This window comes from Aspergillus mulundensis (genome assembly GCF_003369625.1).
Source record: "Aspergillus mulundensis strain DSM 5745 chromosome Unknown scaffold_10, whole genome shotgun sequence".
Lineage (NCBI taxonomy): Eukaryota > Fungi > Ascomycota > Eurotiomycetes > Eurotiales > Aspergillaceae > Aspergillus > Aspergillus mulundensis.
The window spans coordinates 1,667,261-1,691,449 of record NW_020797898.1 but is presented as its reverse complement, the minus strand read 5'-3'; the positions used below and the strand labels follow the sequence as shown (position 1 = coordinate 1,691,449).

Here is a 24,189-nt window from a genome sequence, read left to right as displayed (position 1 = left end):
GCCAAGGGGTATGACTTGGCCGACGGGTTTGAGCAAACGGAAAGCAAATCGTCATGAAGAGGACGGGCCGGATAGATTACCCCAATACCCTGGTTCACTGCACAAGACGGAGGTGTGACGATCGCAAAGCAGCTGAGCATGTATCAACTAGTTGTTGGGGCACGCGCTCTGGATGTGGCCGGGTTGCTTGCAGTGGTAGCAAACCCGCTCACCCTTAGCCTCTGTGGGACAATCGCGCGAAACGTGGCCATTCTCTCCGCCTGCAATGACCCTGTCAGCATTCGATGCACAAAGTACAAGAAAATATGCGATAGGCTAGGCAAGCAGCTTACAGTTGTAGCATTTCTGGCCTTGAGTGCAGTCACGGGCCATGTGGCCGAAACCGCCACAGGAGTAGCAAGTCTGCTGACGACCACCATAGCCGCCGCCGAAGCCACCTCCGTAGCTACCACCCTGGGGGCAGTTTCTAGCGATGTGACCAACACGACCACACTTGTAGCATTCCTGGCCGCCGGCGGGGCGGTCGTTCTCACCGGCCTGAGGGCATTCGCGAGAGATGTGGCCTACACCGCCGCAACGGTAGCAGGACTTCTCCTTGGGGGCTTGAGTGCATTCACGGCCTAGAACAGAATACAAAATTAACCTCTGATTGAAACGGATTGATTGAAAGCATTGTAACAGGTTCACTCACTGACGTGTCCTTGTCCTATGCGATGAAAACACCAGGTTAGAAGAGAACGATTATTGGGCGCATGAAGAGGAAATTCGCCGGATCACTGGGGAAATAATGATTCATACCACCGCAGTTGTAGCTGTAGGCAGCATGTTAGCAAATGAAGTCATGAATGGATGTAGGGCGAACATACCAGGTAGGGGTTCCCTTCTTGGGACAATCGCGGGCCTATTGTTTGGCATTGTAAGTTTCCACAAAAGCAAAGAAGTCGAGGCCGATGAATCTTGTATTTACCTGGTGGGTGGCCTCGCCGCCTATATTTTCAATAGGTTGTCAGCAATAAATTTTTTTTGCAGGAGTCACAGGGCAGGAGTCGGGAATGAGTCCCCATGCCTGCAACAAAGCATGTGCAGCTCCAACGGGAAGAGAAACTGAAGCAATTGAGAGAGGTTGAGCGGCTCAAAAAGTAGAATATCCTTGTTCCTCTCTCTTCCTTCGTCGAAAGCTTGAACTTAAACATCATGTGTGGGAAAAATTGCAACAGGATAGATTGAGTGGCAATAACATGTCACCTGTCAGATTTTTCGTTGGAACTCACAGTTAAAGCATACACGACCTCCGAAACTCATCTTGGCAGCTGATTGAGAGAATTGGGATCGAAGAAGATTTTTGATGGATAAGAGCGAGTTTTGGAGGGGCGAAGAAAAATTATGCACAAATTTAGAGATTTGCAGGGCGGAAAGAATCTTGATTGCAGATAAACGGGGGAGATATGGTCTCGGTGCGGGGGAACTTTTTAGGCGCGCCCTCGTTCCTGACTTTCTTGAATCTCAAGAGATGGCCTTTCACACTTAGCTCCCGAATGCTCAGACAGTGTGATCAGATTCCATTCATTCCAGAAATGATCTTCTCACTTGGTCTTCACTATGCTCATCACTCTTTCCTCTTATCGAGCCCGGTCGACGGCTTGCACGGAGCTCGGAAGGCTGACGTCTTAACGCCGTTTTGCCAACAGCAAACAGTAAACGGACGCCAGAATATCATCCCATGGTACATTAGAGTGAGTCTAGCTGCTCAACAGGCGTTTCCAGAGATTTTGTGCACGGTCAAGTCGCTGCTGCTACCAGTAGTGAAGTCTGAGCCGATGCGAGCTTCGACCACCTCAATTCAGCAGGAATATGTTAGCCATGATGTATATGTCTATTCATGCCTTGTTTGAAATGTGGAAAATAGACCAAGCAGATGATCATTATCACAACTTCTGGCGTTAATGTGGAAGCACATTTGATGCGGCAGCACCGAGGCGGCATTTCGTAGATGATGACTCAGGGTCACTTTCTCAAATAACAGTATGCATGAAGAAATACTTGTTACAAGAGAGAAGGCAAAAAATGGGTGGATGTTGACCAAAGCACTGTTGTCTTATTAACCACCTTCCAAGGTCCTCAGATCGTCCGGTCTACCTTGGTGGTTCAGGTGCATTCAAAATAGTACTCACAAACGGACGTTGCTACGAAGCGGGTATCTACATTTTATATACACTGTAAATGTTTTAACCAGATGCAGCCTCTCTCCAACAGATACTACTCTCGAACAGGTCATCTGAAGTCATAGAACTCGAGAAGCTGTGGCCCGCATTTCTTCTCGCGGAGCAGAAGCAATCGTTCATCATCAAACCCAATGCAGTCTCGCACTTGCGCCACCATGGGCGGCAATATGGGAGATGGCGATTCCGCCTGGCTGTGGTCACCGGGAAGCATCGCAGAGAGTAAGTTTGAGTCTGGAGTATCTCGTGGGCGCTGTTGAGGGTCAGGCTTGACTTTGATGCTGCTATCGCCGTGCAACACTCGTTGGCTACCAAGTGAAGATACCAACGGTTCAAGCTCCCATATCCGGACTTCATCTCCGTGAGAACTCACGGAAACTGCCTTTCCCCGGTCGCTTACTTGTGCTGCAGAAACGGACGAGGTATGACCCCATAGTCTTCGTGCCCCCTTGACAAATAATCTGCTTGCAGTCGATACAACAAGGAACACAGTCAAAGTATTATCCGCATGCGATGTCAAGAGGTAGGGATGCGAGTATGAAACGGAAGTTGGTGGATCTCGATGCAGTATAGTAGGCATTATCGATACAGGGATCTGCCCGCTCGTCGACTGGGGCAAGCGATCCAAACCCACGCCGTACTGTGTATCCACGGTCGTGGTGAGTCGTGATTCAGTCTGCTGGCCATTGTTGTCAAAATGTAATTCTTGGATTCCTAATGACCAGCCGCAGCCAATGTGGAAGAAGCTGTAGACAATTGAAGCGATTATCCCAGATCCTGTGAGGCGAACAGAAAGCGACATTGGTGCGAGTATGCTATCCGCCTTCAAAGATGCGATAAGATGGGTCTCATCCCCCCAACCATGATCACCAGCTCCATATGGTAATTTATATAGTGACAACACCATGTGCTTGGAAACAACCATAAGGTAAGGATATGAAGCGGCCATGGCCGTGATCGCACATTGAGCAGACGTATTCCGTGGGGAACGGATAATCAGTCGCGAATTAATCGTGTTTAGTTTGTATACGCTGAGCACGCCGTCGTCGAACCCTACGACGACTTCTATACAGTTCTTCTCCGGACCGTAAGTCGCAGTCAGTGCAGTTGGGGCGGCCAAGGGTTGCGACTCCGGGGCCACGAGAGCATGAGCTGCTTTGCACTTTTCCGGGCTCTCCATAGACCACGCGCGAAGCCCTTCGCATGAGTCTGCTGTAAATACATAGCCAGCACAGAGTGTGACTAGCATTGCAGGTCTGGGCGGTTGGGATATCTGGACCTGGGTCACGCGGCAAGCACCTTTGGACCAATTATGCCTGAGCTGGTACTGTCGCTTCCAATTTGTGCCTCCATCTTTCTTATCCAGATGAGCATGGTCCAGCCATGTCGATACCCTAGGAGAATACTCGAACTTGGATGAAGAAAAAATGCGTCGGGAGCTCGCTAATCGCCGTGCGCGGGGGCGTACCCATTTTGTAAAATATTGTCGCTTCCAGAGCTCAGAGTCCACAGCCAGAGCACGAAACCGGTGAGACAATCTGTAACGAAATGTGAGTTATACTTTGCGACAGGCTATTGATAGGAGAAAGTCAGACCTTTGGCAAGTCAGAAGATCCGGTAATGGCAGGAAAGAGAGGATATGGAGCACGATCTCATTACTCAAAGCGGTTATATAATCGACCTGCGGCCCAGTCTGAGTTATGCGCAATCGTTTCGGCGGCAAAGACTGATATAACTCGTCATGATGCCGTTTGGCCATTTTGTGGCGTCCATGGTCCAGGACAGTGGAAAAGTACTCGAAACGCCAGGAGGGACTCGATCATCGTTATCGGTATGGATGTTCTTATCGATAAGCAGTTGAGCTTACCTATATCAGTCTTCACGCGTTCATGTGTACGAGCCTCCGAGAGGTTGGGATTCGAGACTTTGCTCTTTGCCAATATTTCCTTCATTAGCCTGCCGAATGGAGACCCTACACAAACTTCAGTTATCTCTTACTCAGGATTTCAAGAATCATTTCGACACTGCTTACTCGGATATCAATGCAGAAATCGCCGCGTACAACGCGCGCGTTAAAAATGCTGAGGAAAGAGCCAAGATCGCCGAAGAGGCTCGCCAGAGGGCGGCGGACGAGTTAGACATGTTAAGGCACGAGGTATTCCTTCTACGAGAAGAACTACGACAGGATGAGGTCAATTCAAAAGAGGCCGAAAATGCCGCTGAAAGCGCGCTTCGATTGGACGAGACATACGAACCGGGGCGCGTCCTTGGGAACAAGGAACTTTCAGCTATTGAAACCGCAGACTTGAGAAGGATTAGCGACAGATATATCGAGCTGTACGGGCAAGCTGCGGTAATCGTTCAAGCTTCAGGAAATCTCAAAGACTTAGTTAAACGCCACAAAAACAAGGTAACCCGCTTGAAAGCGCTTCTTCAACGTCCAGGGCCTTCCTCCGCGCCTGACGCTGAGGCTATCAAACACCAGCGACTCTCTACGAGGCCGACTACCTCACCGGTGCCTCTTGGATCCCCATGCTCTATGGCCAACCCACTGAAAGACCCGGCCAGGGACAAAGCAAACGTCTCATCTGGAGAACCTGCCCTTCCTACAACTGAGGTGGTACCGGAACAAGACAGCAACATAACTAGAAATGAGCATAGAATTTCAAACCACAGGCGACTGCAAGGGAATGGTCCAGATTTATCATCCACGTCATCAGACGCCTCAACAGAGGGATTACCGCCTATCAATGGTGCTACTACAAATGCACAGCTTGAACAATTAAAACTAAAGCGTACTGCTGCAGGGCAGACGAAGTCAAAGGACAATTGGACCCTTGAAATTTCAGGGAAAGGAGGCCCAGCTCATCCTATCATGGTCAAAAGTGAGACTTTGTCATCTAGCCCTCTGATGGCTCCTTCGCCTCAGCCTGTACCGCCTGGAACTCAGGATCTGGATGACGTCGGTGACACTGTCGTTACTCCCACGAAAAGAATCCGATTCTATAGGGACCAAGCTTACAGTGCCACTCCCAAGCATCCCCAAAATAGCTTGCGATTGGCATCGGGGCGACATGCGCCCCATCTTAACTGTGCAAGCAAGGGGAATAATCGCGTGTTGAGCGTGCTTCGACCTGTCGATGGCAACTTACGGAGCTCGAGTACTGGGCAAATGGCAGATAAAAAGCGGAAAAAGGCCCTAGGCGCCACGAGGATATCTTCGATAACTGAAGATGGCGACGAAAACCGGCCACTATCGTGGATAAGAGGCACCAAACCACCCCAGGGCGATTATGCGCGAGACCTGTCAAGAGAGCATCGATTATCGGACCTTCTCGAAACAACATCGCCAGCGAGCCGAGCGTTGCAGTCCAAAGTGGCTACTAATGTTTCTGCAGCCACTCCGAGCCGTGGTTTACACTCGAGTGTGAGAGGTAGCTCGATGACGACTGGCAGCGAAACAGGAGCTACATCCGTCACAAAACTGGCAACCTCAAATTCCTCACAGGGTAGCCCTAAGCCGACTATGCGCGAGAGCTATTGTGACAAATTACAGCATCGATCAGAACGCCTAAGCCAGCTCGAAGCAATGCCCGACGACGAGCCATACAGAGCCCGCCCGCCTCAGCGACTCGGTCTCGAACACTTCAGAATAAATCCAGAATACAACAATGGTCTGGACTACGCTTATGACACGGTTATCCGGAAAAGGGACGAGCGCAAATGCGCCAGTGGCTGCACGCGTCCTGGTTGCTGTGGGGAGAAGTTCTCTGCCATGGCACGTTTTGGCATTCCCGTGGATGCGTCAGGGAAAGCAATGAGTGACCGTGAGATACTAGAAGAATTCTTAGGAGAAGACAAGAACGCCATTGACATACTTAGCTCTGAGTGCCGTGATGGTCTTCTAGTCGAGGCAAAGGCCAGGGTTTTTGCCAACCAGTTTGGTAAGCACAGGCACCAACACCACAAACCGGGCACACCCCCTGGGTTCTGGCGCACAGGAATGCCCGGTACACAGGAAATAGAAGAGGATCGCGAGGATGCACGGAGATTGGAGAGGGAGAAGGTGCAGGAGCGCTATCGAGAAGCATTGCGTCCCAACGGGCTATGGAGGTTCGCAGATGAGTGACAGATGGCCACTATCTCTGGGTGTTCACTGTAATACACCCTCTGGCCTGCATATAATAAATTCTGCCTGTCCTGGTATCCATGTTTTAGACCCATTAAAACTCGGACATTGGCCATGGCCAATATAAAAACCATTTTACAAAAAGTACTTTTGGGTTTTGGTCATGGTCCACAGTACTAGTTCCTAATCGTGGACATGTTCTATTATTCCAATGGCGCCGGTCACTATGGACCATGCCCATGCCCACCTGCTATAGTAGGAAGACAAAGTGGCTATTAAAACAGGTAATTATTGGTTAGATGCAGGCCAGAGAGTAGATATGTATCTTTCTCACCCAGATATTGTACAGAGAGGTATGTCGTACCGCATATTAGCGTTGGAATTTCAGCAGATAAGGCGTCAAGTCACAGAGACCTGGAGTGTGAATGGTGTCTTAACCATGTCAGATTCTCGGAAGGCCTTTTGTTATAGGTCTCCAGTGCTACTATATCTGTAGGTATACCTCGGCATTTGTCGTTGCTTGGCGAAGGTAGGTACGACACGTGCTGGCGCTCCGATCCCGGAACTCATCACTCCTGTTGACAACTTCTCACCATCTAACCAAATCACTTGTCTGTCGCTTTCAATTTCATTGTGTATTCGGGGCCTTTCAAATGTGCCTACACTTATCTTGGTATAGAAGCCGTCTGGATGTCTAGAAATCCGGTTCCTGCTGTCCTCCTACAGCCATCCAAGTGGTTGCCACTGTATGAGGACTTCGTGACCAAGAACGCCAGCTCAATAGGACAGGTTGAGTCGGCGCTTAGGTCGCTGACGTATATTATTCCAGGTTAGTTGTCTCTATATCCCGCTCATTTGAAACTGATGCTTATCTCACCAGGACGCTATCGCGATTCAGAAATACCTTCAGAATGTGGTAAGTGGATTTGCGCCGACCTTTCCGAGCGCGTGTCTAATCATGCGAGCCCAGTCCACTCAGGTGTTCAGTTGCTATCGCTGTATCATGACTCTTTAATATCGAGAGTCATATCCAACCTACCGCCAAACATCAGTCGACCGACGCCTACTCCGCATGCCCGATACACCAAGTACTGGTCATCACAGTCACCTCTATATCAAAAAGTAGCACTCACTCTCCAGACTATCCAATACACGGAACTACTATGGGAGATGGTCGCGCGACGCCGCGGCGAGAAGGTCCGTTGGCGCGTTGTCGTTTTCATCGAGGTCGTGAAGGCGATTTGTCGCCTATTCCTACTGCGCCTCACGAACTCGCGCCCGCTAGTCAGCCCACCGCTACCTGAACGCGAAATAGACCCTAGGTCATCAGAACCAGACGAGGGGGATTGGAATGGGATGGAGTCTCCGGTCAGCGAACGGCCCTCTGACCTTACCTGGACCATGCCTCGCACTGGACTTTCGCTTCCATCTTTGCCCGACGCCAACGATGTTTCAAATTACCTCATCTCTAAAGTCTTGACATCGGACGATATCAAGCCTCCGAAAGCTCTTCTGCACAGGGTAACTGGTCAGGGTCAGTTGGCAGAAGTTATGCATATTCTCCGGCCGGTTGTTTATGCTCTGGCGCTCCAGAAATGGAGTCAGGATAAACGGAGCTGGAGAGCTTGGCTGATTGGCTTTGGAATGGAATACGGTTGCCGGCAGTTGGCCAAGGCCGACTTCCGGGAGAGGGTCGCTGGCGGCCTCCGCGGACTGACCGGCCTCGAGAGAGAGGAGCTGAAGAAGAGGGGTTGGTCGATGGGTTGGTGGTTGATGCGGGGGGCATTTTATGAGAACATCATGAAGTACGTCATTGCCCCAAAATCAAACACAGACATACTGACGTTTGTAGGTCTACACTGAAAGGATTCACCAACAAGATGAAAGGAAAGCCACTTCTTGACCTCGTGGGCAGCATCATTGAGGATTACGAATATCTATGGGACAACTACTACTTTTCATCAGCTACACTTTGATTGCCCTTCAGGTGCGCGTTTGGATTTGAATGCCATCTTAATGAAGCAGATACCCGACAATTATCTTGACGCCTTATAGGGTTCAAAACCGCAAGGTCTCCCCAATGTGTCTTGATTGATATTAATATACATATATGAATGGTTTCATTGATAGATGGAGCATTAACCCGAAGGCTTGCCCAAAATTCTATTCAAGCAGGGGGTCAGTGGGTACGACGTATATCGAAAACTCGGCCGAAGGCGCCAGTGTCAGCTCCGAGATGGGTTCGTGCACTGGCATCTTCTAGAGCAGGTCAGTCTAACCACAGCACAAGACCGGACGCGGACATCATGCCATGTCGGGCCGGGATACCACACATCCTTGAATTTACGAGCCAAGGAGGAGGACACAGTCGATAGCAGAGCCGCTATCGTTCATGTAGTATGTGGACGAGGAGGAAGAGTCGAGCTTCTGGTGGAGGTAGCAGGCGCGATGGAGGAACGTTCTTCTGGATGTTGTAGTCGGAATGGGTATTGAGGTGCATGGAGGGGAAGGAAATTCCAGGACGCCCAGGGGCGTATATACAGCTTACGGCTATCTAGTCCGGGGCTCGTCATATAATTTCGTCATTCAGGTCCAGCTTATAGAGGTTGTATAGCACTAGCTTATCAATGTCGAAAATCGCACAGGATGGGTTGAGGTTACACAGTGCGCTCATCGAGGTGGTACAGAGCTCATCGTAGACACGAGGATGAGCCTTGGCCAGTAAGTCCATACTCGCATCCGCATCTTTCTAAGAGCGGTCTTTTGCACATTGGGGTGAGATACGTATATCTTCTTTCCACATAACATCAGAACAGCGCACATCCTACTGCTAGTGCTCTATCAAACTGGTAGAGCACAGACCTTGGATTACTCTTAGCACCTACCGTATAGCGATGCTTGCTACTTGTATCTAGTTTTGTGCTGCAAAACACATACATGCTATGCCCACCCAGCCTGAAACAGCTTGTAAAAAGAGTTAGAGAATACTGTAAGCCTTGAATATTCAGTGCCGAAGAATCGTGAAACGTAATTTGCAATTCTTAACCATTCCACGAAATGAAATCCGTCATGGCAGTGTCGATGGATGTCCTCGATTCTCTTCTTCTTCCCTCGCCCAAGCAGAATATCAGTACTTTGCAACGAGAGATACAAACTAATTCTTAAACTCTTTCAAAGACCGACCTTTGTTGTTGACATACCATCCTGTTTCCTCAGCATGGCTTCAAACTGGCTTGTCTCCTTCTATGCGCGGGCTTCTTCATCGAAGAACAGCGAGGAGGCGGAAGTATCATGGCTCCGCCTGGGCCTGAGGTTTGCATGAGTGCGGTACGTGGATAAATATGACAAGCTTCCCGAGGACGAAGACATTTACTTCATGCCCTTTGTCCATCATTCCAACTTGGCTTTGAACAAAGTCACTGTGAAGCAATTTGATAACCTTTTCGCCCTTGCCGGGGATATTTTAATTAACCGGTCATGCTGGTTCTCAGCAAATATAACAGCGTAACTAACAACAAGGTAGCTCTAGCAAGTTATTTCCAACCGCTTATTAATAAGGTGCAGGTGCATATTAGAGTCTGTGAGGCTAAGGCCAAAAGGTTCCTTGAGTACTTTGTGAAGAGGTTGGTGCAGGTTCTTAATAAAGAAGAAGGGACGGCCTGGTTGCAACTATTGGTGTTTAACTTCAAAGCAACTTAACAGTCACAAGCACAAAAGGCATACTAAGGGCAGATCATGATTTTGCCGGTACTGCAACCATTGTTTCGAGACTTGGAAAGACTATCAAGATCGTCACGATAGGGATGCCATTTGCAAGCAGAACCCTAAACACGTTCCGCGTACCTACCGCAAAGCCTTGGTCTAAGCGCGGTGAGAATACTGCGACCAAGAGACATCAGGCTGAATCCAACGCCAGCGCTTCGAACAACGCCATCCCGCACTACTTCCAGGTACGCGAGAATATCTGGAGCTTTCCGAGTATTGATCTTGCGAATCCCGTGGTATACCGCGCGAGTTAGCTAGAAAATCACTAATTGCTCATGAAATTTGGTGTAGGCAACCAGCAAAGGATGGCCAAACAGAGCCCTATATGGTAAGCTCCCCTGGCTTCTTCCAATAGCTCACAAGCTAACACACCTGACGACTCGGGACACTCAGCCCAAGGACTTCAAGATTATCTTACACTGTTCCACGAGTTCACCTATCCTATTGTGCTGCACGCGCTACCAAATAGCAAGGAAGCCGATGAAGATGATGGTTTAAATTAGTTTGCCAAATGCGCATATTATGGGTTCACGCGGGAATACGAAGTACCTACTCAAAACTTAGCCAAAGCTGAAACGCTTACGCAGATCTTAATCACTAGATAACAAGAACAAAGTGCGGGAAATAAGCTTAACCTGTCAGTATCAGACTATGAACCGATGTATTCTCGTCGGAAGAGGGCATATTGAGACCCACAAGCAACTGCTGGCATTATTATCAAGGTCGCCGACTCTCCAAGGACGAGGTTTGCTCGAGCATAACGACCTTTATTATAATAGTTAAGTTGAAGACTTGTCAAACAAGCCTATTCAGTACGCTGATGCAGCAGAGGCAACCCTTAACACCGCGGTTGGTTGATCTTTTGTTAAGCGAGACAGCTATGATTTGAGGATAGGTGCCCGATACCTATGGTAAGATAGGGTCGTCAGGAGAAATAGATTCCTGTCCTTTGTTCTTCAGCGCTATACTAATATGTCATGGTACGCACACTTGCTTCACGGGCAGCCACCTTGTCAATCACTTCAACCAGGCGCTTGAAGCTAGGATCAGCAAACTTGTTAGTCCAAAAACTTCTGTTGCTGCAGACCGTTCTCATCTAATCAACCAAGCAGACAGAAAATCACACGCGAGAACTGTGTCGGAGGTACTTGATAAATGCATGTCGAGTGCCAGGCTGATAGAGATACAGATCAAGGAGTGTTTGATAAATTTCTTGCTTGCTTGCTATTAGATATTGCACATGTCTGTGTACCTGCTAAGAATAATTAGTAATATTTGTCGCGAGTTGGCAGGGAAGAGTTAACCTTAGCTATTTATGCTATTATTCCATTGGGAAATTAGTAAAGTTGACCTCGAGGCCCACACGCCGCCCTCACGCTGCCCTGCACACTGCTACTTAGGGCTGCAGCTGTAACATTGTATACAATTATTCTGTACTTGGTAAAAGTTTATGTATGCAGAAAGGTGTTATTATTTTTTAATTGGGTTAATAGCTTAGTTTGGTAGAGCAAGCGGCTGCAGCTCTTGTTGTTTCCGCTGCGTTTAAATCACGGTCAGACCTATATATTTGAATATTTTTGCTTTTATTCATACCTGTTTGGTAAAACCATTTTGTAAGACTGCTCACAAATGAGACCTTGAACTACTGTACGGCCCAGCCTCTTCAGACCAGAACACTACATACAAATTTACTAAGATCCGTCCGTTCTAATAGCCACTTTGTAGTTTGTACTAATATACAGACGTATGTACGCACGGCCATGTTCCATAGCATGTTCTATGGGTAGGTCCGTGATGCTAACCCGTGTCCATTGGTCCAAGTTTTCTAGACATCATATCTACAAACCATGTTTGTATGCCATTGACCCTGTCCGTTCTTTGATACTTGCCCCATTCTGATAATGTATGGACATACTTTATAGCATGGATACCTGACAGGAAGAGCCCAGAGGTTGTTATACCACCCCTGTCCTAGTGGTCATCAGTCCACCATATAGTACTAGATGACTCTCCACCAACCGATCGGAAATAGATTGCTATTCCCCCTTCTTATCGAGCCACGTTGTAGCGTATCTTGTGTTGTCAAGGTGATCCGATTTCTAACTTACAGGAGCCAAGCCTTAAGTGGAACGCGCTCCGCGAGTCGGGACGCGTCCTTTTAGGCGACCATCAACCCTGTACATCATCTACTTTTATTGATCACAACCAAACTAAACCCAAACTCAGGTCACCCCATCGAGGCCGAATCCCAACCGTTGGAATGGAAGAAGCTATGTCAATCAGTCCAGAGCCCGCCGCGATCGACCCATCAATATTTCTTCCCCCGAGCATAGACAAACCGCGGCTGCTCGCCGGCGAATCCTACGCACACTTCTCGCCGGCCCCGCCAGCAATTTCTACACAAACAACGACTACAGATACAGAATCAGACTACCTTATTCTCGGTGTCGATGAAGCCGGTCGTGGCCCCGTCCTCGGGCCAATGGTCTACAGCGCCTTCTACCTTCCCAGTTCCCTGCACCACTCGCTCCTGTCAAAAGAACACAACTTCGACGATAGTAAAGTCCTTACCACGGGTGTTAGGGCGAATCTCATGCGCATTCTTTGTACAAAGGGCTCGTCACTCTACGAGTCGTGCGGATGGGCGACGAAGCTCCTCTCCGCGCGGGATATATCGTCAGGGATGATGCGGCCTGCAGCAGGCGCTTACAACCTGAATGCGCAGGCAATGGATGCAACAATCGAGTTAATCAGAGGCGTGGTGGAAGAGAGGAAAATGAATGTGCGCGAGGTCTATATCGATACGGTGGGAAACCCGGCGAGTTACCAGAAGAAGCTGGAGATGGTGTTTCCATCGCTGAGGATCACTGTTGCAAAGAAGGCGGACTCGCTGTATCCTTGCGTTAGTGCGGCGAGTGTGGTGGCGAAGGTTACGAGAGACGTCGCGCTGGAGGTGTGCTATGAGACTTTCCAGGAGACTGGAAGGGGTGACGATGGTTGGGGGAGTGGGTATCCATCGGATTCCAAGTGTGTGGGGTGGTTAAGGAATAATATGGACCCTATCTTTGGATGGGGGAATGAGTGTCGGTTCAGCTGGGGGACGGCCAAGGAGATTCTCGAGGCCAAGGGCGGAGAGAAGGTTGACTGGCCAGTGGAGGAGGACAATACGAAGCTTATGGATTTTTTGCTGGCGGCTGGTGGTAGGGGCCCGGAGCAGGAACTCCGTGAGTGGTTCGGAAAGAAGACTGCAGAAATTTTATGAGCCTTCAGGTAGTTACACGAAATAATGTGATGATACTTTCCACATGGTCGCTTCCCAGATATATTATATCACAAAGAGGTATTTGCAACGGTTGACCCGTTTAAGGTTTACTCTATCCCGAGGTCCGCTCTGCGCCAGTCCCCTTTGGAGCTAGCGCTCCATTATCCACCAGTTATACGCGGTCTGCTGTTGATTAGTCTGTGTAGCACATTATTGAAATACTAGGACTCCGTAGGAGCAACTCTCGAGACTCGACCAGATGTCTTCACACTGCCAGTTCCGATGGATTGATATGCACAGTTATTGTCCTCTCGGGATTTGACTTTAGCAGCTTGCTTGACTGGACTGCGTGTGGTTCCTATCCTCCTTGGTCACGAAATCCAGGTTCAGTCTAGTTAAATTTATCGGGCTATTGTCTGTTTACCAGCATCACTATAGGTGTCTGCTAACATGAGGCCAACACCTGCCACAGAATCATGACAGATCCACTCAGCTTCAAGCCGAGTGATAGTTCTGTAGCCTTAGAGCAGCTAGCTAGCTAGATGCCAGCAAATAAACAAACAAAGAGAAGAAGTTGAAAGAACAGGTGAATACATACATACTGCCGAGTGCGGAACGCGTCTCGAACCGTTTTGGACTAGCGCCCTCCGCGTGTCTTGAATTCCGAGTCTCCTCGAGCTTCCTTTCTCCCCAAGCTCAATTTCCACTCACTATTCCTCTTTCACCGACCATTTATTTCAAGTTCCTGGTCTGTAGGACGAGCCGCGTCTGGAACCGAGCTTGCTACCCACGATATCCGTGAAGACCGGCCGCTGAGACCACCTTGAATAATCGCGATCATGGCTCCTCGGGCCTCATTGAAGGCTCGTGACTTCGATTACTCGAATGTCGGGAAAGCTGGAAGGTACATTTTTCTACTCTACTGCTTGTACCCAGGGTCTGCTGCGCGATCGACTAACTATCAACAGACGCACAGGCATCACTCTTGCGGAAGGCAAGCGGGATGAACATGGAATGGAGGAAGTCGACGGAATATTCTCATCACCAGAAAAGTCGCCTGTGCAAGTGAATGGCTTCGAAAATAGCGAGTCAATAGGCTCCGACATGTCCATGGACGAGGGTATGTCTCCCCAACCCACCAAGGCAATGAAACTGAGCACCAAAGGCAACGGCCCCGGCCCCGCTGACTTCCTCAACGGCGTTAACGGATCACGTACGCCTCGTTTTCCCCCGCCCGTTGCACGATCGCCATCAAAGTCTGGCATGACCGGATCTCCGCGCAGGACTCCCGGTCTGCGCTCTTCCCAAAGCCCGCAGCGCGACCTCCCATCGTCTAGCCCGTCTGACGGCAGGAGCGTGCGAAGAGACTCGCGACGGGACCTGTCCCCTCTTACCGACCGCTCCATCAACGCCACGCCCTCACTAGAACACTCACACCCTGCGCGCACCAAGGGGTTGAAAAAAGCAGGAAAGCAAGCGCAGATTAATTATTCCGACAGTGACGCCAACGCCGACGAGAATGGAGACTCGATGGATCAAAGCGGGTTTGTTGGTGGTTTCAATGCCGGCGACGATACCATGATGGGTGACAACTCCGATGAACCTGAGGACAATAGCGCCGAAGAAGGACCGCCTCAGAAACCCGCGCCCGAGAAGCGCAAAGGGCTAACAAGGGGCCGCAAGCCGGCAAGAGCCGCGAAAACAGTACAAGCCAGCGCATCACAAGATGCGACAGAGAAACGCGACACAACACAGAAACGAAAGCGCGCCGGACGACCGCCCAAAGCGCGACCCCAACCCATGGACGATACCCAAGAACAACGACCGCAGAAGAAAGCCAAAACATCTGCGCCAAAGCGCTGGATCTCGGGCCCTTCAGGCGACCCCGAGCTGGACAAGGTGGTGGAGAGCCATATCAACCGGACTGGACCACTCAAGCACCGGAGCCTGTATATCCTCAAGCGGGAAGCCCCTACAGATTCATCTGCCACGCACACCCGATCTGGACGTGTATCGGTTAGACCACTGGCCTACTGGAAGAACGAGCGCTGCGTATATGGTGATGAAGAGGCAGCCGAGGGACAGCGGTTCCCCCTTTCGAAAATCAAGGAGATTATCCGGACCGAAGAGCTGGAGCCGGAGAAAAAGAAGAAACGCAGGACCAAGAAGGCGAAGTCAAAAAAGAGCAGGGATGACAGCGACTCCGAGGATGAGCAGTACCGCGACCCCTACGAAGAGAAAGGGGGTGTTTTACATGGTTATATCCGGAAATGGGACAACGAAACACAAACGGCCCTAGACGATGAAGAAGTGTTAGGTATGTGTCCCCCCTGCTCAACTGACAATAAGCCGTACTAACAGACCCAAGACATCGCATACGCCCCATCAGGTATCGAGACTCGAGACGTCAAAGGCGCATCATTCAGGTTCGCCAAGCTTTTGAGCTCTCCCTTCATCGGCTCAGGCATCGTCGAACTACCCCCTGGCGGAGTCAAGAAACCCAAAAACGCAAAGAAAATGCATATGATATTCTACGTTGTTAATGGGCGAGTCCTAGTAGATATTTCTGGCGTCCAATTCAGTGCAGGCAAAGGATGCGTCTTTCAAGTTCCTCGAGGTGAGTATTGTCTGTCATTAGTAAGCTGTTCTAGGTACATGGCTAAATTTTTTAGGTAATTACTATAGTTTCGCCAACACATACAACAAAGACGCCCGTTTGTTCTTTACACAGGGCTGTGTCCCTAGCTCGGCGGATGGTGACGATGCTCCTGGCTCTGCCTCCAAAACCGATGCGCTTGACGGCGAGTCAAACACTCCACCAGCACGCCCTAAGGGGCAGAAGGCTACGGCCGGCAAGGGCAGACCCAAGGGAAAGCAGAAGGCCACTGTTTAATATGAAGAGGCGCATATCATCCTCCATGTCCTTTGATTCTTATCCGGCCTTACCGACTTACCACTCATATTTTTGCATACCGTCATGTACCACATTCCAAAGTGTTAGCCTTCTTGCTGTAGTCTCGACACTGTCGCGTCTGTTTTGGTTTTAGCGATGTCTTCTTGTTACCCCGGTACGGTGTTGGTGTATTTATCTATCAATGTCAATACCTTTATACATTCTACGTTGCATGCGTTTATGACAGCGCAAGTTAGGAGGGTTCAGCAAGGCAAAGAGACAGATAGCATACTTTTGATGATGATTGCCCCGATCTAAGCTCTCTACTATATCTCCTCCATATCCTCATCTAACTCATCATCTAGGCCTAGCGGTGGGAAATCTCCGACCTGCACCTTCTCCGGCTTCACAAAGACTCCGCTCTTATTCGGGCACGTGAAGTACCGCTTTCCATTGACGCTCCCGTCGTTCTTCCCCGTCGGCTCGTCGAGCTCGATCCCAACCCAGATGGGCAATGCAGAGGCGTCAACGGTCTCTATGTCGACACCGGGAACCGGGATTGCGGGAACAGGGCCGACGAAGCGGATCGTGCCGCGACGAATATGGGGTGGTGAAGAAGGAAGGATGATTGCCCGGCTTGAGACGGAAATTTCTGTATCGCAGCAATGTTAGCACCGCCATCCGCCCGGTCCCCGTCTTTGTCCACTCGCGGACCATAGAAGTCAACAGACAGAAGGGCACATACCGCGCTTATCAACCACCTCGCTATCTTTCCTCGCCTGCTCAGCTATCGCTTCAACCGGCGATAACACATTCGGATCGAACCGGCCCAGCTTCTGGTTCTTCTTCCACGCCAGGACCGAGTTCGGCAGACTCTCGTAGGTCTCGGTGGGCAAGACGTATTTCTCCACGGAGGAGAGGTCGGTGATGTTCACCCGTGCCGCTTGGGGGCGTGTATCGTGGACCTATCCAGCTCATCAATTAGAACAGAGCCACTCTTTTATCAATGGGTCGGGCCAGCCGTACCTCAATCTCACATCCCCTCATCAATCCCCACTCCCCAATCGTCGTGTGATCGCCATCAAGCCATTGGTCTGCGCGGCCGGGGGTCTTGAGATGAAGCCTTTGGCTGCTGGGTGGGATGCCGGTCATGGTCTCGAGCTTTGACTTGACTATTTCGATGGTCCATGTTGGGGTTATGCGGCGTTCTGAGTGCAGGCGGGGTTCATCGGGGGGGTTTGATGTGGACGGGGTAGTGATTGCGACCGGGATATCGGCTGGTGTTGGTCGGAAGGACATTTTCGGATGGGTTTAAAGACCTGGTAGTTGTTGTAAAGCGGAGGATGCAGGGGGTAAGTGGTCTGATGCTTGAGTCTGGTTGCGAACTATATGGTGAAGGCGGCGTGGTGAGAGTTAGATATGAGGGATCTGAGTGGAATTCTTAAACGTAGTCAGTAATCAAAAGTAACAAAAAGCTTAATCAAAGCAGATCGAACGAGATGGCAATTGTTGCGGTGCGGGGAGCAATTGGAGGATCGGATCTTGCTTTGAGGATCTTGAGTCATGGAAGTAGTACCACTCCAAGATATGGTTCGAGCTGCAGAAGGAAGGCATCATCACGTACAGCAATTGGATACGAGAATCGAGTGCAGTTAGTTCTACTGGGTCTGAGAATGATGGTCTAGGGATGCGGGGCTTTGATATTCGGATTGACCAACCAGAAGCTTGTTCCTGGAGCCGTATCCTGGCTTCTCTCATCAAGTAGCACTGCATATAATATAAGTCTCTGTACGGTATAATCTATAGATCCACTAACCCCTACATAAAACACGACGCAAAGTTAGTATGTACAAAAAGAACCCCTCGACATCAAAGTCCTCCCGTATACTCCCTTCTCAGGTCCACTTCCAGTTGCGTTGCCCTGGTGCCTGCCCCGGGTCACTATCAACACCAGCAGTAGAAGTAGGGACTGCCGGTGGGGATCAAGCTCGGCCTTCTTCTTTCCCTCTAACTAACCCCGTAGCGCTTGAAGGCTTCAATGCATTTGCTTGAGTGCAGATTGCTCCCCCTACCTGCTTAGGAGCCACTGATGGTGCCTTGCTCGACTCTGCCTTAGTCGATGCTGTCGCAGCACTACCTGCTTAGGTAGATTTACCACCACCTGATGCCGATGGTGCCTTTCCCGGCTTTGGAGCTGCCACGGCAGCACTTCCAGCACCATCATCAGCTATGCCAACACCATCAGCTATGCCAACACCATCAGCTTTGCCAGGGCCAGCTCCTTTGCCAGGGCCAGCTCCTTTACCTGGTTGTGCTTTCTTTTTCCCGCCTCCACCTCCATCACCACCATCCCCATCCCCATCCCCTCCATCCTCATCCCCATTCCCGGCGCCTCCATCATCACGCTTTCGTTTTTTGAGCTTAATGATCCCCGTGCCTTCCCAAGTCTCTCCAGTTTCTTCTGAGGTAATCGTCACAGCAAATGTGGCGGGCTGAACTTTCTTGCCGCGACCCAATTTGATAAGCTTCTTGTCCCTGGGAGTCTCTAGATGCCTACCAAAGTTGTATTGAACTAGGCCTGAGTCTGAGTTGATGATGATCTCTTGGTCCAAGTAAACACCCATCTTGGAGTTCTTTGGAGGGTCTCCATTGAGCGGAAGTCGCCGATAAGCAAGCAACACAGGTAGTTGAATTGTGTTTGTGAACGTGCTCATCACCTGGGCTAGTGTAAGATCCGGTGACACCTGACCCCCGCTGACGCGAGCCCATGTGCCTGTAGGCTGCTTGATCACACACACGTTGCGTTCATCTTTGGGAGCAACAGGAATGGCCTTGCGGTAAGTGAATACGATGGAATAGAGCTCATACTTGACATCCTGTGCCTTGGGGTCGGACTGCATTCCACCTGGAATTGTCAAGTGTTCTTTCAATTCGAGTTTACCGTTCAGCCTCTGACTACCACTACCATCATTCTTGGTCTTTATATGCTGGGCTCGAACGAAAAGGACCTCTGGGAGATGACCGAGCTTCGTGGTAGTGGGCTTGGAATCCTTGGTGACTGTGTCGCATTTCTCACACTTCATCGAGACGGACTTGGCTGCTCCATTCCGCAGGTGAGTCTCAATCGCTTCGTGGACTTGGTACAGAGGTAGGTCAGTAGTTGTATCTTCGTACTGGGAGGTCAAGAGGAAATGCTTGACTCCTTTTAATTCCGCATTCTTGCACTTCGGACAGGTGTGGCGATTGACGAGCTCGACCTTGAAATAATCTTCCAGTTCCGCGAGTCTCTTGGGATCTGCCACACCAATCTCAGACTCGAGCTGCTCGAAGAATCTCCTCGTAAAAATACGGCAATCCTCCTCATCAGTCGACTTCGCGTACCTGCTGCAGGTTGTTTTAAGCAAAACATCCCAGAGAGCCTTCATGCAATTTTCGTCAGTTCCCACGTTCTTATTTCCGTGCCAGTAGAAATCAACCAAATCTTGGAAAGTGCTGAGCAAGCTCGGTTTTCTCAAACCGCCCGCTTTACTAAGCTGGTATGTTACTTCGGCCATCCAATACACCAGCAGCGGGGTATGGACAAGCATGACCATAACGGCGTTCCTGTAGCTGAGTTTGCCGGGATTCTTGAACTCTCTGGTCATGAGCGCCGGGTAATTATCATCCCACTCAGACCGTACGCAAGTTCGATTCTGGACATGGTCAGAAATCGACAATGCATGCTAGATCTTGGTAGGGTTCGACTCACTCCATCTTTTCCGTCTTTCCCTTCCCCGTTATTTGCGCCAATAGCTCCAAGCTTCGTCGAGCTCGTAGTTGAGCTAGTTCTTGAGCTTGCCATACTGTGATCTTGTCCCAGGGTATGCTACGCGCAGCGTGCGGTCTGGAAATCCGAGTTAATATTAATTGCAGTGGCTCGGTAGGAGCAAAAGAGACGATGTCGATGTCGATGTGTAAACGAAGGCATTGCTGCGATGCGTTGATGTCTGAGTATATAAAGATAATGGCGGCCGTCCTTGTGGGTAGAGAACTCTTTGAATGCAAGGGTCTCTCTCATTGTCGTGCTGCTGACAGACATGGTGAAGCTTTGAATGTCTCAAAAGATGAATAACTTGAAGAAGGTATGCCAAACGGTCAAAGGGTTGCCAGATCTATTTGTAGCGAAAGATGTTTTTAGGTGTTGCAGAGACCGAAAATTGATGCTAGTTCTTTAGTGGATGTGTGTCAGTGTTGAGAGATTCAAACACAACAATGGATATGGACAACAAAGACAGCAGCAATTTCGGTCCACTGACCTGCGACTCTAGACAAAGAGGCAGGAGTTACCTCAATTCAACAAATGTCTCGCCCGTATCCCAATCAAAATATGATACTACAATAGAGACTGTGTTCGGGTCTGCTATAATATACTACGTTCGACCCAAGAAATGACTCCCTAGCAAGGCGTTTCCTGTTCTATGACCAGCTGTAGCACACACCACTGTCAAGCAAAATGCGGAAATAGAAGCAGAAGAAGTTATCCTTGGATCGGTATACTGTTGCACTCGAGGAGCATCGATCGATGTCCATTTGATTCTCGGCAAACATGAACGCCCGATCATGGACAGTAAGCAAGCATGATGTCAAAGTGATCGGAGGCAACCGCTCCCCCACTCGCGAGCAACTTGGTACTCAGTAGGCAATAATTCCGCCAGACAAAGTCCGAGCTTCGAGGTTTCGGCCGTTCATCGGCGCTCTAGGATCGATGGGGGTCATTTCATGCTGCCGGGAAATTTGGGGGCGAATGGGAGGAGGTCCAGGATTCGATACGCAGCGCCTCACTCGATCCTAGGGCAGTCCAACACGGGAAGTTTCGATCAAATTAGACGCTAGATTGGAGTCACTCCCCCTCAGCAGCTCAGCTCCCTGCCCAAGCCAGCAGCTTCGCAGCCTCGGCGTTGGTGGCGCTGTCAATACTCCTCTCATTTGCATCTGGACGTCATTCGCCGATAGAAGTTTTAGATATGACAGTAGCCGACGACTCCGTAGAGGTCGCGGGCATGTTGTCCCGCATAGATCCGGACTGTCGACTGAGATGGTGAATCAAGTTATCGAGTGCCCTTGCTCTGAAGCGAAATTATAAGACCGGTCTCGACCTGGGCCGGCTTTCATGAACTGGTTCCAGAGATTAGACCCAGCAACCGTGCAATGAAGAGTGATATCTCATGGAGATGACTACCGTGGTCCTTCCTCCAGCACTAACGGGACCCCCACATTAAGCTGTTTCATCCTCGGCGAGGCTTGCAGTGGAGTGGTTAGATATAGCCATTAATTTAGCTAGCTGAGTGATACAATTGGCGCTGCAAAGAGGTGATGGCCTGATCCTATCATGATCTGCAGGGCAGGCGCCTGACAATCAATGAAAAGTCGTCAATCAGTGGGAGGACACTGGCAGTTGAGCTCCAAGGACACAAAGACGCGGAAGGAATGCAATTGCAATTTCGGAACGATCGCTGGCAGCCCCAGAGGGTCCACCAACATGGAAGACCTGGTCAAAGTAGTGCGTTGAGTTCAAGGCCATGGGCAGTAATAGACTTCAACGGCCATGGCGAATGAGGGGTAATCCATTGCACAGTATCAATAAACGATGGTAATATCGCGCAGGATCTCGGTCTCAGTCGGATTAAGTTGGCTAGCCTCGATCCACGCAATCTGGATTACTGTCAATCAAACAACGGCATCGCACGGAGCGTTGCCGAGACGGCAAAAGAACATGAGGAGGGCCTTGGCAGCAAGTATGCGGAGTCCCGCTAGGTGACCAGGCAAGACATGTTTTGGCTGCTTGGTTGTTATTAAGTAGTGACCATTTCGCCCTGTCCCTCTTCCAAACTGAAGTAAGTAATCACGATTTACCCACCCGGCCATGCCCGGCTTGAACCATGATTCCATGAACCCTCGGTCAGAGATCGCGAAGGAGATGATGGAGATGATGACGGTTGGGCCCTTGGATTCCCACTCCACCAGCCTCTGTCCTGATTCTGAACCTGATTGCTACGGCCATCCGCGTAAGCTGATCATTTCTCGTCATTCTGTACCCTGGAAGTGCCCAAGTCGATACAATCGCGATCTTCCTGAAAGTCCGAGCTGGGACTACGATCGATCTTAGCCTGGCTTTTCGAGGCTTTTCGCCTCGGGGTGCCGTACGGTAGACCGTAAGCGTCGATCGGCCGCTTCCACCTACGTCGAAGGCACTGACGGCATGTAGATACTGTACTCCAGGATCCCTTCGATTGCATGTGTTGTGCAGCGGCCCCAGATTCTAGTGATTGGATGATAAGCATTGTAATAGAAAAATCAAGATCTCGCCGCATCGCGTGTTGACGCCTAGAGATCGAGTTGCAGGGTAAACCCCAGTTCGTCGCCAACCCAGCACAGCAGAATGCAGATGCGAGTCGTAGAGGCGAGATTACCATTACATCACTGCCACTGTACTCCATACGGAGGAGGGTGTCAATACGGGGCCGAACTGAGTCATGACCACGGGTTGTAGATTTGTACCCAATCTGATCCTTCGCCTCACGGGGGCGAGGAACCGGATGATGAGAGGCTTCAGCCTCATCCGCGGTGCATAAGAGGACCAGAGCAACAAGCCAAAGTAACCGCCAAATACAGGAGGCAAAGGGAGAGGCTGAGATGTTTCGTGCGGGCGCAGGCCATTGGTAGGGTTGAGCCTTAAAATTGAGAAACTTGAGACTATGAGTTGGGGCCCAGGGGGAGGTCGACGGCCGTCGGCAGCATGCCGGGCATTTGTTAGTGACGATCAGTGCTGCGAGCCAGGAATAGACTCTAGAGCGAGCATTATTAGCAGCGGTATCACTGTCGCCCGACGCCGACCCACAGGAACCCCATCGCCAATCTTGAAACTTTCAAGTCAAACGTCGCATAAGTTTGAACATGACGCCCCCGCCAGATTCAGCTCCTCCCTAATAAGGCCTGATCTTTTTTTCTTTTTTTTTTCAATTCATCTGTTTCTTCCTCCAGACCTCAGCAATGAGCATCAAGGACTCAGGAGTCGAGTCTCTGCGGGAGACGGTGATCAAACTCCCGTACCTTAGACGGACTTTTCCGTGGCTCAAAGCTTCGGACCTGAAACACGAGGAAAAGCGAGATTGGCGAATCGGGAAGCTGATTTCCGATCAGGACGCCTCCCGCAGTTCCTTAAGAACCTCCCCGAGGGTAACACGGCGGAGTTATATGCTGTGCGCTCTTGACCAAGGACTGAGATCTTAGCTCCAGCTGTCCACGGTGAAACGCTTACTTGCGATGCTGATGTGCTCTCCCGCAGGCGGACGAATTTTCCAAGCATATGCATCTTGATTACCGACCAGGAACACGAAGTTTGAACTGCCGCACAAAAGCCAGTTAGGGAACGCATGTTCTAGGCCCGGGACAGTTACCCACCGCCATTTAACACTTAATGTTCCTCAACCGTATGACATCACTAACAAGCGACGAGTCGACAACAGCTGGACCCGGGACTTCAAATTAGCTGGGACAATCCTAATCTTTACGTGCTCTCCATGATGCATCGAGCCCCGGGCTTCGCTATCGACATATGCGCGGGAAAGCAAAGTGCGAGGGTGGCCTCTTGGATAGGTAGAGCATTCTCGCGAATGATCTATCCGGCGGCGACTTGCTGCTCCACGGCTCTCACGAGCTTCGATCCTGCAGGCGTTACGTCGTGCCGGGTCGGACAATCCTGGTGTTTGCGTTCGCAAGATGCGGAACCTACACTTGAGGAGCTCGAAGTCGCCTCGGCGCACAGGTAAGCAGACAACCAGAGAGGGATCTCCATCCAGCGTCGATTGGTCGACTGCGGTGTGTCGGCGTACGTAGAATGCTAACACCCAAACCCACTGAGCCCCCTTTGCAAGTTGATACG

The 24,189-nt window shown here is 50.2% G+C and overlaps 8 protein-coding genes across 8 annotated transcripts; 4 read left to right on the top strand and 4 right to left on the bottom strand.

Annotated features, from left to right (window-relative positions):
* Nucleotides 1-147: 147 nt before the first annotated feature.
* On the bottom strand, nucleotides 148-547 carry DSM5745_08936 (putative zinc knuckle domain protein (Byr3); the record flags this gene model as incomplete). Its single annotated transcript, XM_026750952.1, has 3 exons — nucleotides 148-260; nucleotides 333-445; nucleotides 534-547. The coding sequence occupies 3 exons, from the start codon at nucleotides 545-547 to the stop codon at nucleotides 148-150; spliced, it is 240 nt and encodes a 79-aa protein (XP_026600965.1).
* A 1,724-nt stretch (nucleotides 548-2,271) lies between these two features.
* On the bottom strand, nucleotides 2,272-3,468 carry DSM5745_08935 (WD domain protein; the record flags this gene model as incomplete). The annotated part of the gene is made up of 1 exon (XM_026750951.1): nucleotides 2,272-3,468. One exon carries the CDS (start codon nucleotides 3,466-3,468, stop codon nucleotides 2,272-2,274), a length of 1,197 nt encoding a protein of 398 aa, XP_026600964.1.
* A 714-nt stretch (nucleotides 3,469-4,182) lies between these two features.
* Nucleotides 4,183-6,348, top strand: DSM5745_08934 (uncharacterized protein; the record flags this gene model as incomplete). Its single annotated transcript, XM_026750950.1, has 1 exon — nucleotides 4,183-6,348. One exon carries the CDS (start codon nucleotides 4,183-4,185, stop codon nucleotides 6,346-6,348), a length of 2,166 nt encoding a protein of 721 aa, XP_026600963.1.
* Nucleotides 6,349-7,038: 690 nt separating this feature from the next.
* On the top strand, nucleotides 7,039-8,324 carry DSM5745_08933 (peroxisomal membrane protein PEX16; the record flags this gene model as incomplete). The annotated part of the gene is made up of 4 exons (XM_026750949.1): nucleotides 7,039-7,177; nucleotides 7,229-7,264; nucleotides 7,319-8,153; nucleotides 8,201-8,324. The coding sequence occupies 4 exons, from the start codon at nucleotides 7,039-7,041 to the stop codon at nucleotides 8,322-8,324; spliced, it is 1,134 nt and encodes a 377-aa protein (XP_026600962.1).
* A 4,061-nt stretch (nucleotides 8,325-12,385) lies between these two features.
* DSM5745_08932 (ribonuclease H2 catalytic subunit RNH201) lies at nucleotides 12,386-13,375 on the top strand (the record flags this gene model as incomplete). The annotated part of the gene is made up of 1 exon (XM_026750948.1): nucleotides 12,386-13,375. The coding sequence occupies one exon, from the start codon at nucleotides 12,386-12,388 to the stop codon at nucleotides 13,373-13,375; it is 990 nt and encodes a 329-aa protein (XP_026600961.1).
* An 839-nt stretch (nucleotides 13,376-14,214) lies between these two features.
* DSM5745_08931 (Cupin domain protein) lies at nucleotides 14,215-16,268 on the top strand (the record flags this gene model as incomplete). Its single annotated transcript, XM_026750947.1, has 4 exons — nucleotides 14,215-14,279; nucleotides 14,344-15,692; nucleotides 15,744-15,992; nucleotides 16,048-16,268. 4 exons carry the CDS (start codon nucleotides 14,215-14,217, stop codon nucleotides 16,266-16,268), a joined length of 1,884 nt encoding a protein of 627 aa, XP_026600960.1.
* A 326-nt stretch (nucleotides 16,269-16,594) lies between these two features.
* On the bottom strand, nucleotides 16,595-17,567 carry DSM5745_08930 (tubulin-folding cofactor B; the record flags this gene model as incomplete). The annotated part of the gene is made up of 3 exons (XM_026750946.1): nucleotides 16,595-16,920; nucleotides 17,014-17,233; nucleotides 17,295-17,567. The coding sequence occupies 3 exons, from the start codon at nucleotides 17,565-17,567 to the stop codon at nucleotides 16,595-16,597; spliced, it is 819 nt and encodes a 272-aa protein (XP_026600959.1).
* An 842-nt stretch (nucleotides 17,568-18,409) lies between these two features.
* Nucleotides 18,410-20,109, bottom strand: DSM5745_08929 (uncharacterized protein; the record flags this gene model as incomplete). The annotated part of the gene is made up of 2 exons (XM_026750945.1): nucleotides 18,410-19,960; nucleotides 20,017-20,109. The coding sequence occupies 2 exons, from the start codon at nucleotides 20,107-20,109 to the stop codon at nucleotides 18,410-18,412; spliced, it is 1,644 nt and encodes a 547-aa protein (XP_026600958.1).
* Between the last annotated feature and the right edge of the window lie 4,080 nt (nucleotides 20,110-24,189).